Source organism: Empidonax traillii, unplaced genomic scaffold, assembly GCF_003031625.1.
Source record: "Empidonax traillii isolate 1590-97213 ecotype Southwest subspecies unplaced genomic scaffold, ASM303162v1 scaffold310:size1162954, whole genome shotgun sequence".
NCBI classification, from domain to species: Eukaryota; Metazoa; Chordata; class Aves; order Passeriformes; family Tyrannidae; genus Empidonax; species Empidonax traillii.
The window spans coordinates 437,935-453,896 of NW_020955503.1; the positions used below are offsets into that span (position 1 = coordinate 437,935).

Genomic DNA, 15,962 nt, shown 5'->3' on the forward strand with positions numbered 1-15,962 from the left:
ATATAATACACGGGGAAGTGGAAACATCATGCTTTCTGAACATGCACATAGGCAGATCCTGAGCAAATCTGAACTGAGGGATGTCAAGGATCTGTACAACCCATTGTACTGGTTTGGTTTTTTTCTCATGTTCTCATTTTGTCCTTCTTCCCTTCTGCCAAAAGCCCTCCCAGCCCAGGGCTCCTCTCTCTCTTTGCTATTAATCTCCATAGCAGTTGTTCCCTTCGTCTGTCTTTCCTCCTTTCTCTTTGTAGCTGTTTGGACAATTCCTTTGGATACAATCCTTTCTCTAGTGGCAGAAACTGGATGAGGAGCAGAATTTTTTCCCTGACTGAGTTTAGGCTCTGGTAGGTAAACCAGCCCCACATCAGGAGGCAAAAAACCTGATGGTGCCTTCAGATGATAAGTCTCCCCCAAACCTCGGGATCACTTTAGAATAGTCCTGCACTAATGTTCTTTAATGGCTTTTGAGAGATTTTTAGTTGTGCTCCTTAGTTCTGTTACAGGGGTTGAAATGCTGTTAAGCTTAAAAAGCAAAGCTAAATACAACATGGAGGAAGGGGAAGGGAGACTTCTTTGCTTCCCCCCATGCATATTTGCAAAAATGATATAGGGTAAATTTTGAATATAAGATGTCTTTGTTAAGAGAAGTGCAAAGTGATCCATTTTCTAAGTCTTCCCAGGGATGGAAATTTGCATTACATTGTCTTGCCTAGACGAGGAAGGAGGGGGGAGAAAACCCAGGAGACCAAGGAGGTTTTCACAATAACATAGCACAAACTGGGAAGGAGTTTACGAATATAAAAGAGAAGAAATACCCTTATTGACTTTCTCTTCTGTTAAAATATACCCCTTGCACAAACCCTTAACTAAAGGTAACTGTTGGTACACCACTTTAATTGTTCTATATATTTACGTCATTCGTGGTTTCTTTTCTTGCTGTAATTACTTCATTTCTTTTCTTGCAGGAGCAAAGCTTGCACTAAAACTTAAGTTCTCTACCAGCCTTTTTGCTTCCTCTTTTAGGAGTAATAACTGTAACATGAAAGCATTTAACTGTGGCTGACAGCATTGCTTTCTAGGTCTGACCGTCTTCCCAGCCATGCTCTGCCTCTCTGGAATACAGGCATGCAGTAGCCCTCCTCCCTGATTTTCCTGGGAAACATGAGCAGCTGGGTACCATGGGAAGCTCCAAGAGGTAAACTTAGAAAGAGCCTGTAATTCCTCTAGCATTCTGCTGAGGAAACAGATACTCCACAGGAGACATCTCACACCTTCCAGGAACTGAGAGCCCAATAAATAAAAGCAAGAGGGCTTCCACTGAGGACATTACTCATCTTGCAATCTGAAGGCCTTATGTCCTTTCTCTCCAAATGTCTTTTCTCACCTCCTGCCTCAGCTCAGGATGTGTATTCATGTGTGAGTAGCCATACAGAGACCCAGAAAGTATGTTGTAGGATTTGTGTGTTTTCTATCCGAGTTGATAGAAACACCGAGTTCCCAGAAGGTTTGCCATTATTTTTAACTGAGTTTGCTTTTCCTGTAATGTGTTATGGTAGCTCACATGTAGATAACTACAAATACTGTTGCTTTTAACCTGCTATGTAAGATCCAAATCATGACAATATTTGCCATTGCTCATAGGATGAAAGGGAGAGTCTGAATAAACCCATGGAAAAAGGATTTTTTGCTTTCCTTTTTTTGCTGGGTAGATTCAGAAGTTTAGCTACCTTTAAATGGTGATATAATGTAATAGAAATGCTGCTGGAACTGAAAGGAGATGAAAGACAGTTCTAGACTGGCTGTGCTCTATTGAGCAAAAAAAAAAATATTTTTAGGGAAGGGAGGGAACTTCTCCCAATTCCTTTTGCAGAATCGCTTTTATTTGCTTTGTTTTGATAGGAGTCTGAGGCCTTTGCTGCCCTCCCAGGTTAAACTTGAGAAAGGAAAGGCATGAGTTATTTTCCAGTGCAAAAGAAATGCAGAATATGTTGGAATATCACTCAACCTCCTATCTGTCTGCCTGGAAATCTGAACAGCAAGCAGGCAAAGGCAACAACCGCTCAACACCTGTACCCTGATAGGTCTCATAAGGTAGAAGCCACCAAATCTGTTTTGTAGGGTGTTTTGTTTTTTTCCTAGAGACAAACTCATGTCAGCTGCAGCTATGTCCTCCCAGTCTTCTAGTTTTAATTTTTTAGTTGCATAATTCAATCTGTCTTGCTGGCGGCGCTGGGCAAAATACCACTGGCTCTGTGCACCGGTCCTCTGCAGTCTGAGTGAGAACACAGTATTCTCTTAATTACTTTTAATTAAAATGAGTGCACACACACACACACACACACACACACACACACATATAGAAAGACTCTGTTTTTCTAGTGGCTTGGCTTCCTTTTCCTCATTGAAGGGAAGAAGTTAAACTTTCTCATTAAATGTTTATATAAAAATGAAATAATTCTGAGGTTAACCAGAAATGCAGTTTAATCCTGTACAGAAACATGTGTGTGATTTTGTTTTTAGGTGTTTTTTGTTTTTTTTTTTTTCAGTCGCACAAATATAGCTGAAACTTGGAGTTGGCAGAGAGTGCTGTTTAAAAATATTTAGTCCCAGCATGTAAAAACTCGTTTTGTTACGGAATTCCTTTGTGAAAGGTGTAGCTATGCCATGTCTCTGCCAAAGTGATGGGAGCCATATCGACAGAGAGCGTCTTGGAAAATAGCTGCTTTTTGGGCTTGTAGTTGCAAAAGTTAAATTGGAATTTACATGTTTTATATATTGCTTGGAAGGATACCACATCTAGTAATATTTTTTAAGAGAATGGAAAGGAGAAAAAAGAAAGCTTGCAGATGGAGTCGAAGCCTCGCTCTGTTAGAACATGTCGGGATGAGCAGAGGTATGTGTGATGACACTGAGCCTGTACCACTGAAAGCTCTGCTTTATTCTCTTCAGCTGTCATCATGTGCTGTAGTTATGATACATACACTTAATTTTGGCTACATACCTCATCTTTCCCTTCTCTGGGCGTGTTTAAGCTTTATAGAATAATAAGAGCTACTGATACATGGGGATACCATCTGCTGCCCAGGCACAACCCGTGCTCAGGTTTTGGTACTGTGAGAGCAATTAAATGCAGCATTTTGCTGTCGTTCTTTCTCATTAATTGTTGCCATGATGCCGTTGTCCCACAAGAGCCAGATGCCTGGCTCAGCCCCAGGCTTTGTGGCACTGGATGACCACAGCAGGTAGACCAGGTGAATCTGAAGCCTGGACCTCCAAGCTGAGAGGAGGAAGGAGCAGAAGGAGAACTTGGCCTTTGCTGCAGCTGCCATGAAAAGGGCTGAGTGGGAACCACCATCCTGGTCATATCAGATGTGTTCGGGTGGCACAGCAGCTTTAAGTCCCCGTGCAGCACCTCAGGTAAGCTGTGGACACCCACATGCACATCAGGCCACAAAATTACACAAATAAGCAAATGGTGCATTAAATAGTGAAGATTTGGGGTGGACTGTTCTGGACTAAGGTCACTTTTTAAAGACTTAATTAAAGGAGCTGTTGTTGTTCAATTACATGTCCTTAACATTTAAGAAATCAGAAAAGGCAGAGATCGTTTGCTCAAAGATGTGGGATACGCGTAATCATAGAATCACAGAATGATTTGGGTTGGAAGGGACCTGAAAGACCATTTAATTCCAACCCCTCTGCCATGAGCAGGAACACCTTTCACAAGACCAGGTTGCTAAAAAAAAAAAAATACATGTCCTTTTCATTTGAAAATTGCCGAGATGCTGCTTCCTCAGTTTTAAAATAGATGATCCAATGTCTGCTCATATTGAATGTCTCTTTAATAAACAAGGCAGAAGGAAGTCTATGCTTTTATAAAAACTAATATCTAATTGTAGGCTCTCATTGCAGAGGGTGGCTGCAATACAAACTCATCTGTTCCAAGGCAGTGTCCATAAATACAGAGCCATATAGATGTAAGTGCTTTAGCTTGAGGAAAACTAATAACATTTTAAAACATAGCTGCTTAGAGATCTAAAATCCTCTGGCTCACTGAGGCACTTGTGTGGCCTGTGAGGGAAAACTTTATGGAGCAACAGCCCAACTAAGCAACTAAGTAAATTCACTCCAGAGCCCCCATGGAAGGTCCAGTACATGAATCTGAGGATTGAGTGGATACTGTATGAAAAGCATTATGCTCATATACCTTATCATTTTATATAATAATCACAGATTATGATATAAATAATCAGAGATTATTTTCCATTAGCAACATGCCCACATGTATAATTATATAATTTTGCCCAGAGCAGCTGTGGATGCCTCATCCCTGTAAGTGTTCAAGGCCAGGTTGGATGGGGCCTGGAGCAACCTGATCTAGTGGAAGGTGTCCCTGCCCATGGCAAGGGAGTTGCAACTGGGTTGTCTTTAAGGTCCCTTCCAACCCAAACCATTTAATGATTCTAGAATCCATCCCGTTTAAATCTACAGAATGTAGAATTAACTGGAATGAAGAGATCCACATGCAGGATCTCTTTGTCTTTCAAAGATTAGACCAAAATTTATCATAGGGTGATCATAGTATTGGAGACTTTTTCTTCTGTAGAGAACAAGATTTTGTAGTTATCTGTAAGAATTTCTCTGTGCAGAGAAGTGAAAAAAGCAGTGAAGAGAAAAAAGCCGTGTTATCTTGTCTTTCATGGGTTTATACATGAAACAGCAAAGCCGAAACACGACAGAAGTATTAAACTTAAGCTTTTTTGAGATACCTCAAAAACTCCTCCTTGCAGCAGTTAACGCTCTCTGTTTAGCCATTGTAGAGAAAAAAAATATATATAATTTTAACATGGTAAAATAGCATTTTTATCTTTAAATGCAGCCCGTTGTACAAAGGTGTTACCCAGGGCAGGCCTCCTCAGCATCTCTCCATTCCCTGGAGGAAGAGGCTGTGCTCTCCACTCCTCCCGTGCCGACTGGTGCTTGTCAAATCCCCCTGTGAGCCCACCTCAATGCCCCAGCAGCAAGCTAAGGCTTGTATTTTTATTTTCTGGATTAGTTTTCTGATGGTCTGGTGCATTGAATCAGTTAATGAAAGGGCCAGCTTAGGCCGGAGCCAGCACAAGAGCGGGGTGGGAGCCGCAGCCGGCAGCGGGTGGTGCCTGCACAAAGGAGAAGGGGGAAAGAAGGGCCGTGGGGTCCCACACTCTGAGCAGGAGTGACCTGCTGGGGGTGGCACAGACCTCGAGGTATTTACATCTCTGCCCAGCACTGCGCTGAGCCTCCTGCAGATCCCTTGTGGGAAGCTGGGCGCTGCTGGGGTCGCATTGAATTTCTTATGTGAATTTTAAAATACAGCCAGCAGACTTTCCCAGCTACTCTCTGCCTGCGGAGGGAGCATCTTCTCCTGATTTGTTTTCTCACTTAGGAAAGGCATCCATGCCCACCTTTTCCCTCAATCAGGTGATGGCCCTGGGTCCTGAAAGCTTTCCGACTTCCCTGGTTTTGTGTGTCTATCGATCTCACAGAGCGGCTCCTGACGCGGTGGGGGGGGTAGGGAGTGCCTGACGCGGGTAACAATTCGCCTGAGTGAGAAACAGATGTCCTGGCCCAGGAGTTATTCATGTCCTTTTAAAACTCCCATGTATGAAGCTTTTATCTCTCCTTAGCTGAGCGGGAAAGCAAACTTCCCAAACCTCTCCCCAGCCTCCCTTTGAGGCTGCCTGGCAGGCGGGCACCGCATGGGCGCTCAGCCTCGCAGGTAGTTTTCATCCAGGAAGCGCCCCAATTTGCGCTATTCACAACCCCCAGGGTACTATTCTGTTTCCAGGCTCCTAATCCCTCTTACACACACAATCCCTTACAACTTTAACTGGCGGGGTGGAGGAGCAAGTTAAAAAGGAAGGAAAAAGGAAAATGAAACACAATGTACAGCCAGGCAGTGGCTGCCAGTTACGGGGCACACAATCGACACCAGCTGCAGCCCAATTAAACCCCACATTCACAGGTGTTCCCAGCACACTCGGCGCTAACAAAACCACTTTCTTGAAAATACCTACGGCTTTAACACAGAAGCTCGTTTCTCTTTTTTTCCTCCCCCCCTCCTTTTTTTTTTTTTTTTTTTTTTTTTAAGATTCTTTAGAGCTATTTAGAGCACTTTAAATACAAAGAAGCTGAAAAGGACTTTCAGTCCACTGGAAAGAGTTGGTGCTTAATGCCAGAATGGGGGAGAATCGGCCGGGCTGAATCAGCCAATGTAACCATTGGTTTCGGGAGAAAGATGGGTTATGCTGAATGCTGTTTGTTCAGGGAACAGAAACTGGCGCCGGGCATGTTATTGTTGCTGGGAGTGAAATGGGGAAGAAGGGAACGACTAGGTGTAAATCCATATCTTCTGGGGACTCATCATGGTCTGCACTGTGGCTGTGAGCTTATGTGTGGCTTCGCTTCTTACCGATCTGTGTGTGTGTGGTTCAGGCAGCAAAGTTTAATTCTGTTTCCCTCCCAGGACAGCTTGGTACTGTTGTCTTTTTGACTTTGAAGCAGGATTCGAAATTAGTTGTTTATTTTCTGATCTTGAAGCATCGCACTACAGATGATAAATCGGTCCTTTTAAAAAAATAATATACTGTTTTTCCTACATGAATTCAAAATTATTCCCACGCTAACAGATGTCTGCAGACAGCAGATGAATGCATAGGTCAGTAATTTGCTCTCACTTCATTGAAAATGCGAATTCTAGTTGTTAATCTTTCATTTATAATGATAATCATGATCAAATTAGGGGATATTGTGGTACTCACCGATTTCAGTAGCGCTCAACCCTGCCTGGCTGGCTCTTCATTGCTGCAGTTGCACCCACAGTGTAGTTACAGCTTAATTACCTGGTGCCTGGTCTGGTGCTGTGTAATCACTGTTGTTTCTGACAATCACTTAATTTCTTAATTTCTGCCCTAGCAGTGGGTGCTGACAGCCACTCTGTACTCAGATGCAGTCATAATACCTATTTTGTCCTTCCCTACAGCAAGCTGCAGTTTTGCCTTTGGAACAGGACTTGGACATCACTCCTGTTTGTCACAACACACAGAGATCCAAAAGACTGCGCTTTTATTTGTCTTTTTTTTTTTTTTTTTCTTTTTGTGTACTGAAAAGGTAAAAATGGTGATCTCTTGTATTTGCATTTGAAATTCATTAAGAATTAATGCAGATAGGTAATGCTGGCTCTCAGCCTTCATTTACAGAGTCAGGCAGAGGCTGTTCAACCTAAATCCCTAATAAACATGGGATGGGAGGAAGGATGGGCAAGTCGTGCAGCAGCAAGGACCAGATCCCTGAGGACTCTTCTGCTTGCAAAGGTTTGACTGAGGGCATGAGATAAAACTCTGTAAAATCGTTGATAGTGTAGGGCAAGTAAACAGAGAAGAACGGATGAGTCACCATTCTCATAACACAGGGATTATGAGGCACTTGCTGAAATTACGAGGTTTAATACAAACAAAAGTGCTTTTTTGTACAAGGCGCGATTAGACAGTGACATTTAATACAGGATGATGTTGTGGAGGCCAAAAGGAGAAATTATTTAAGAAAGTCATTGGACAAACTCATTGAGGATAGGCCTGTTGCAAGGCTTTAAAACTGGTGATCTGGATGCAACCTCTGGATTTGGGGGTGCTGCTAGGCCTGGGAATGATCCATACCTTGCTGCAAAGCTACAGGTCTTCTTCCTTTGCTATCAGTCAGCCCCTTCTGCTGCCTTCCCTCTTTGCCTCACTTGACCCCATCTATAGAAATAACATTTAAAAACCCTTCAGTTGCTCCACCTGGTAAGAAATGTCCTAATGTGACTGTGACAAGAAATATCCGTGAAAAACCAGTGACCTTAGGCCAATAACTTGGCAGATTTCACCAGATGAATTCACTCATGTCACTGTGGCTACACCACTACTTGTGTTTGCTTTCCACGAGTGATTTAGCTTTACCAGCTAGCGAGAATGCTTGTGAGGAGGGTTGTGGGTTTTTTTTTGTTTTTTTTTTAAAGTTTGCATACTTGTGCAAAGAAAAATAATCAAACTTGTCTTGTTGAATCTCTTACCTCAGAAACCTGATCCTCTGAGTTAGACAAGGAATGGAAACAACACCATGTGACTCTGTGACCAGACACGAGGGCTCAAATTTTCAACACTGTACCACAATACCTGCTGTTTATTGCTCAACCACATATAAAAGATTTAGTCCACAAAAATTCTGAGTGCAGACAGGAAAAGAGAGAACAGTAATTAATGCCTTAAAATTCTTTCGTTGTCCCTTAGAAACAGCTGAAATGGTTTTGAGAAGCCAAAAATAATCAGTTTTCTGCTGCTTCCTCACATCTAGTGGTTTTCAGTTATCACAGAACTTATGGTTCGGTCTTTGAGAATCAAATTAAAACAACAACAAAAAAAAATCCTTTGGAGGTTAATTATCATCACAGTTGCCGACAGTGTTGTCAGAGTGTAGAGAAAACATGAGAGCATCATCAGACCTGTGATGTTATGGGCAACTTCCTCCTGGGTGTTTCAGTGTACAAATGAAACGAGAAGAAATAAGACTGACAGCAGTGTCCCTTTGTTTTTGGATCTGCCAACTTGGCAGTGTTTCCTTCGGCTTCTCCTTCAGTAAGACACAGCAGCTCCTTACAAGAGATCTTGTTAGTGACACCCTGCTGCATCATTTTGATGCTGTGGATGGCTGATGGTCTCAGAGAGAAGAACAGGGTGGTCAAAACCTGCTGTACTGCATTTGGTTTGTTGTTTTTTTTTTTTTTTTTTTTAATTAAAGGTCTCTTCATTTTGTGGGAAGGGTTGGGTTTTTTTTCTTCAAGTAGCTTAACAGTCGTGTTAGAGATGGGGACATAGTCCCACTGTCTGCTTGGGGAAAAGCCTGCACAGAAAGACCAAGGTCCCTCCGTTAACTTTCCAGATGATGTATTCCTTATCTCCATGAGAAGCTGGGGCACTAAATCTCAACGCTACTCTTCCCTGTTAGGCTGTCTTTGAAGCCCTGAAAAGCATTAAAATGCGTAACAGCAGTGTTTAGCTTCGCTGCTCATTAGAACAGCACAGAACTAATAGTAATATTGTTGTAACTTGACAAAGCCATCTAAATCCATGCGTGTTTTCTTGTGAAAGCTTCCTAAACATGCTGCTAAATCCCCTAAAAAGCTACTAAACGGCTTTGGCAACCATTAGCAGAGCATAAGCGGGGGAACTCCTTTCAGTAAGTGAACAAACAGAGAAAATATGCTGAATAGCCGGACAAATGTGTTTCAGCTGGCTCTTTCATTTACAGATATAAGGCAGCAGTCAATATCAATCACTGTTTTCCCTGTTGCACTGGAAATCACAATATCTCTTTTCATTCCACAAGCTCCTTTCACCACAGTAATGTGTCTTTGGAGTGACACTGGCATCAGTCTGTTTCCGCTGTCTGAAGTCCAGAGAGCTTAAAAACACATTGCAGGGTATGAGACCTTAACCCTCCTCCCCTTCCACACACCCGTCTCCTTCGAGCCTCCCTTTTGGAATTAATTGTTTTTACTTCTTTTCCCAGTGCAAAGCTGAGAAAGAAAAGCGCCCACGGAGCCTGGGAATATCTGCTCTTGCACTTTGGGGACCGAAAAACGCGTGGCTGGTGGTTGGGGTTTGAATTTATCAGGTGTTGTGGGGAGTTTAGCACAAGGCAATACGATTAGCCAGTTAATTTGCAACATGCTGTTATATGAAATGTAATGTTACTGCGGTTTGAGTTTCGAGCTATATCCTGTTTCTTGGATGTCCTAATCGCCCACAACCTCATTTATTAAATAAATTTAAAAAAAAAAAAAAAAAGTTGGAAAAGCTCCACTTGTGAGTATCTGGCGTTTGGAGTGTGTTGATGGTGTTGTGTTTGCTTTCTTTCTTTCAAGTAATACATTTTATAGTAATAATTACAATAATAACAACGCTAAGTGCTTGTGTTTTTTTATTGTTTCTTTGCAGATAACAGCAGTCTGTCGAGAAGCAGCTCTTCTGGCTCTCCAGGAGGACATTCATGCCCAGTCCATCACGGGACGGCACTTTCGGTGCGCGCTGAGTGTCGTGACCCCGAGGATTCCCGACTCGTTAATCCAGTTCTATGCAGATTATCAGCAGCAGAGTGGACTGCACACGCTTTGAAAGGCAAATGTAACACACACCCTGTTCACAGTGTGAATAGCAAACTTCCTTTGTAGAGCTGTCAGAAGCCAAAGAATTTTGTATTGAGGGCGAGTGGAGTATCCAAAGTTGATTAAACGCAGAATTGTTGTAATAAATGTCCGTGTGGAAGTTTTGAGTGTAATAGATATTGTCCTAAACTTTATGTTTTACCATTCCAACGGTATAAACTGCGTTTTACAGGTAGTAAGATTGCTGATTTAAGTTAGTTTATCTCAGTGTATATCCATTTTTTTTTTTTTTAAATATCAAATTTTGAATTTTTGGTGGCTTCTGGGCCCTAAAGAGAGAACCAACAAGTGCCATTACTGTCTTCATTTGTTCCTGCCTCAGCGACAGTTTAGTCCCAGGGACCATCCCAGGGAGGCAGAGACCCGGGGAGTGGCCTCTCTACAAAAAATGCTGAACATTATTGCGAATCTTTTGATTTATGATCTCCAGCAAAGCTGCCAAACAGGCTTTGCGAGATAAAGCTGAAGTATCCTGATTGATTACAGCCAAACATTTATCTTTGGTCTTAACCAACTCCTGTTCAGACCTACTGGCCAGAAGGCACCTTAAAAACTGTCCATCCCTCGACTAACCTGAACCCACAGCGAAAGATTTTTGTTGCTGATGTTTGTTTCCTTCAAAATAAACAGGCATGTTGATTGGTAATTTAAAGCTGGCCACTTTAATGAATCCTAATTAAGGAATAAGAAAATCTCCGTGCAAAAACCGTTATAAATGACCACAAAATACTTGGGGGATGGATAAAATCTTTTTGAATTATATCTTTGTCTGTTGAAACGGTGACAGGTCCTTGTGGGCTCTCTACTCTTGCACTCGGGATGAAATGCAATTCAGCAAGCTAATATCCATTTTTTTCTTCCCCACAACAGAAAGACTGAGCTTTTCCATTCCAGGCATAAAAAGTAGAGGGAAAGGTAAACCAAAACCAATCCAAACCTCAAAAAAAATGAATCATAATAAAAAAAAGGAGACAAGAACCTAAAATCCAATGGGTAACTCTGTATTTTCCTGGTGTTTCGCAGGTAAGTAGAAGAATTTACAGGTCAAAATTTTACTCAACTCCTCCTTTTATTTGTTGAAGTAAACAAGAAATGACATTTCAGGCTTTAGGTAAGGTTATTTTTTGGATTTGTTTATTGATGGTTCTGAAGACTTCTCTTTCCTGCAGCCATTCTATCTGTAAATCTGAGAGAGTAGTAATTGTTTAGAAATTTATATCATTTTATGAGGAATTTGTATATCAAAGAGATATTTCTACTATATTTTCTTATCAGTATGAGATGTAAAGAGTAATTTCTTCCCCTTGATTTTGGCTTTTCCTCTCCTTACTTAGTCCCACACCATACACAATTTGTAGCTTTTAAGTAGAAATCTGCTGGTTTTAAATGACCACTTTTCTATTACTTTTATGCTAACCTACTGTTTCTGTAATTAGCATGTAATTTTACTATCACTGACAAGGATTAAGGGATGAGGAAAAGCAGGTCATTTACTTAGTTCAGCTGATCTATGTGCAGGTTTTTTTCTTTTTTTTTTTCATTGTTAGTCTCTTTAATAGTCCAAAGGCAGAGGGAATTAAGAAAATTATGAAGGGGAAAAGTTTACCTTGGAGATCATGACTGCAAATGAAGCTACTTTAGTCTTCTTTTCTAAATTCTCTGTACTCCAGCTTGGAGTTCAGGATGTGAACCATTTATCACAACCATTACATTTTTGATGTTTCCAAAAATTAAATGCCCTACCTTTATCCCCTGGCACTTTACTCCAGTGTCTGTTCCTGAAGGGAGTAAAGAGAGACTGCAGTTTTTACTGCCAATAGTGAATTCTGTCTGTAATTTTGTAGCCTAAAAATAACACTCTGTGATGTTCTGTATGAGTAGCAAAACGAGGTGGCCATTCCTTGGGAAGCGCTCAGATTTATGGGGAACATGCACCAAGGCATGAATGGGAACTGAGAAGCTGCAAGGGAGGTGGGTAAGAGCTGGCTGCCCTTTCCATTTCTGGACTCCTGCTGCCATCAGAGGGAATTTTGCACACTGAATTGTAGGATGTTTAGGACAGAATGCTGGCCTATGTCTGTTGTTTGTGACTTGGGAAAAAAACTCATCCCTGCAAATATTTATTCTCTCACCCACATGGTACCACATTTATGGTACATACCTACCTGCCCAAAGTGATTTTGGATGCAAGAAGATCCCCTTTTTACCCTTGAGTTTGTGGAATTTGACTTTTTTTTTTTTTTTTTTTTTTTTTTTTTTTTTTTTTTTTTTTTTTTTTTTTTTTTTTTTTTTTTTTTTTTTTTTTTTTTTTTTTTTTTTTTTTTTTGAGTAAGGTATTCTTTAAAAAAAAAACAGGCGGTGACAAAGTTTTGAAGTCCCTGGGTGTCTGTTGTTCCCAAAAGTTCTGTTCGGGAAACTTTGCCAGTTTGACGCCTTTCAGGATCTTAGTCCCTCCCAAGCCACTGATAAATTGAGATTTAAAGACAGGTATGATGATTCCCCATGACAGGATGCTGTTATCATGGGCTAAGCAACTTGAAACTCACTTATCAGAATTCTGCAAAAATAACCAAAAATTCATTTTTGGTCAAGACACGATTTGGTCAAATCACTGTAATCCTTCCATAATCCAGTTCGGCGAGAGCTTTTGCACCCTGAGCCTCTCATTGGAACTTACTGATGAGGGCACTGTAGGACAGAGCACTCCAGAGGCATCTCCTGTTGGCCTGTCATTTGAACAAGTGGGTTTTAGCTCAGAGCTGAACTTTTCACAGTGTGTTTTACTGAACGCATCGTGCCTTGGCTCTGCGTCAAATCTCTTGCAGTGTGAGGCCGTGTAAGCCCGAACACCTCTGTGCTGCAGAGTGAATCAAAGAGTGAGGGGATCTCTCTCTGCTGCTGGGTTAATCCCTGTTGTTGTTTGGGTGTTTCTGTGAGATGTTATTTTAATAAAGTGATCAGGGCTCAGTGAACAGAAGAGAAGGCGTCTGAGAAGAACATCTATCTTTCTCCCATCCTCTTTTTAACTGAGACTTACTTCCTGGACTTCTTTACGTTCTGTAGAAACACAGTCTTTTTGCTGCCTGCTGTTATCTTTTGCAGTCAGTTTTTGGCCCAAATACTGCCTGAGTTGCAGAATTGTTACCTTTAAATCCAGCTTTCCAATGCACATTTTGTTTAAACACAGAATCTACCTTTTTCCTCCAATGAGAACGTCTTGCAAAATGGCATCAAATGTCTCTTGACAGGTTTGCCAAAAATGACCAGGAGAATATTTATGATCAAAATTCAAAAATGTCTTCCCTTAAAAAAAAAAAAAAAAAAATTTAAAAAATCAGTCCTGTGTTCTCTCCTTAATGCATAAAACAGATTTTCACTGTACGTACGGTATACAATTCTTAATCCTGGAAAAAGAATGAAGTTTATTGTGGGTAGTTTTCCTGCAGTCTCTGAAGGAGAGCGGAACAAACAGTTTACTCTGCTCAGGTGCGAGGGAAGAAACCATCAGGGACAGAATAAAGATCGTTTTCAGTGGTGGTTATTCAAAATCATTAAATTTAGACTTGTCAGCCCTTTCAAACATTATGTCCTTAAAGTGGAAATTTTTTTTTGTGGTTTGTGTGTGCTGGCTCTTTCCTTTTAGCTTCTTTACTCATTTTAAATGTCAGAGGGTGGTGATTCCCTTTCGGAAACTGGGCACGTGCCAAACACAATGCTCCTGTAACTGAGCATCTGTCCACTAGTGCTGTGGGAAGGCTGGGGGTGATGTTTCCTGGTGAAGGAGGCCTCAAACTCTGCTGATGGGCTGTGGAGAGCGGGGAAAGAGGAAGCCAAAGGTGTTAATCTGGTGTTTTGCCCAGAAAGATGAAGTTCAGTGATGGATACAAGTTTGTGGGCAAGAGAGCCTTCTGCAACAGGTGAGTGTGAGGCCTGCGAAGGGACTCACCCTGGAGGCTTTTGGTTGTTCCTGGCTCTGACAGAGAAAACAACTGATTGGTGGGTGAAAAGGTACTGCCAGCACTAGAAATGCCAGTGCCTGGATGTTGTGGTATCCCAGTATCTTGTGGTAGGTAGGAGAGAACTAAGGAGGAATTGTACCTGGAAGATGGGGTCACGCACGTGCCTGGAAGGCAGGCACCCACCATCACAACCTTGGCAAAGGCCCCTGGAAGAATTAGGGAAAAGCAGGCATAAAGAACTTGCCTTGCTTCCTGTGATCCCAAAGTTGGGATAAAACTAGATGTGGTCCTCACTCTTCTAAGAGGAATCCTGCTGACGCAGTCAGGGCCGTGGGAAGTGGCTTGCTGTGGGAGCAGAGGTACTTTTGGCAAATTGGTTTTACACTGTGACCCTTTTGTATTTAATGTTATAGTTGTAGTGAATTGGAATAATTTTCGTCTCCTGTGAACCCCAAAGTCTTTTGCTTTTGCTGGTGCCTTTTGTATTTTCTTTGGCATGAAAGAGAACACCGCAGGTGATCTAATGTGTGCAATTTGATAAGGAGCTTTCCCGAGGGAATAGGTGCAAGAGGCTTGCAGGATTGCAGTTGTACTTGGGCATGTTTTGCGTGGCAGGCTAACATCTGGAAGACACATATTTCAGCTGAAACCTACTCCTAATCTTGGGGTTTGCGTCTGCTCTTTCTGCTGCCCGTTCATTCATTAATCTTCTCTGTAGCCACGCGTTTCCACCAGGGCTTTATACGTTGTGCGTTAAGTATTTTAAATGGTGCCATTCTTCCCTGCAGGCTTAAATCCAACAGCTCCGGAGCCCTGATAGGAGAAAGGAGATGTGTGTTTTCTCTGTGGTGAGGGGGAGAGAGCCCCGCTCTGTGTTTGCGTGGCAGGCCTCCAGCAAGAGCGCAGGTGTTGCAAGAGGAGGCAATGGCAACCAGATGACATTCCTTCCCCTTGAACTAGTGTGGAGCCAGTGCTCAAACAGATTGTGGGTCCAGCAGTTGGACTGGATGATCTTAGAGGTTTGTTTCCAGCCTAAATGATTCTGTGATTCCTTCCAACAAAATTTCAGGCTAGTGTGTTGTCTGCACGTGCCTGTGTGAAAACCGTGGCAGTAGAGCTTGGGTTCATCCAACTTAAAGATGAGGGGAGTGGAATCACTCTTGGCAAGCATTGGAAAGATACTGGAAGATGGTCCAGACAGTGATTTATCCCAGCTGAGAGCTAAACTACCTTTCTGGAGGTGCTGAAGGGGCAGCTGATGTCGGGAGAGGCCCTAAGCACTTATCTAGAGAAAGTGCCTTGAGGTAGATGAAAGGAATTGAGAGCAGCAACTCTCAAAATATTGAGAAAAATATTTTATCAACTTGTGCAAATATATCCTGTTTGCATAAATGGTTCTGGAAATGCCATTGGTCTCTTCCTCTCATACCTGTGTGTGTGTGGGATGGCAGTGTGCTCTTAACCACACACCCCACGATTTTTTTATCTCCTTTACCAACACAGAGGAGTTTTCACATCCCTCTTTGGTAAAATGGCTCTGCATCAGCCAAGTGTGGAAAGGGCTTTGATAACCCTCAAGGTGAAACACTTGTCAGCTCTCACTTTGTCCAGGAACGGATTATCTGGGCTGTGGAATAATGAGGTCATGTCTTTCCTCCACGCCGCTGGCAAGAGCTTCGAATTTCACACAGGGGCAGCCGCTTACATCAAGCCTGCCCTGCTTAATGCTGCTTAAAGCTACCCCTTTTCTCTGTCAGCGA

General features: G+C 42.1%; 1 protein-coding gene across 1 annotated transcript in view; it reads left to right on the forward strand.

Annotated features, from left to right (window-relative positions):
• The window catches only part of SPATA5 (spermatogenesis associated 5), a 165,981-nt gene extending 155,653 nt beyond the window's left edge, over positions 1–10,328 (forward strand). Inside the window, exon 16 of the mRNA XM_027891130.1 lies at positions 10,017–10,328. Coding sequence (XP_027746931.1) covers positions 10,017–10,193 — 177 coding nt within the window. The 3' untranslated portion in view covers positions 10,194–10,328. The remainder of the gene's footprint in view (positions 1–10,016) is intronic.
• The last annotated feature ends 5,634 nt before the right edge of the window (positions 10,329–15,962 follow it).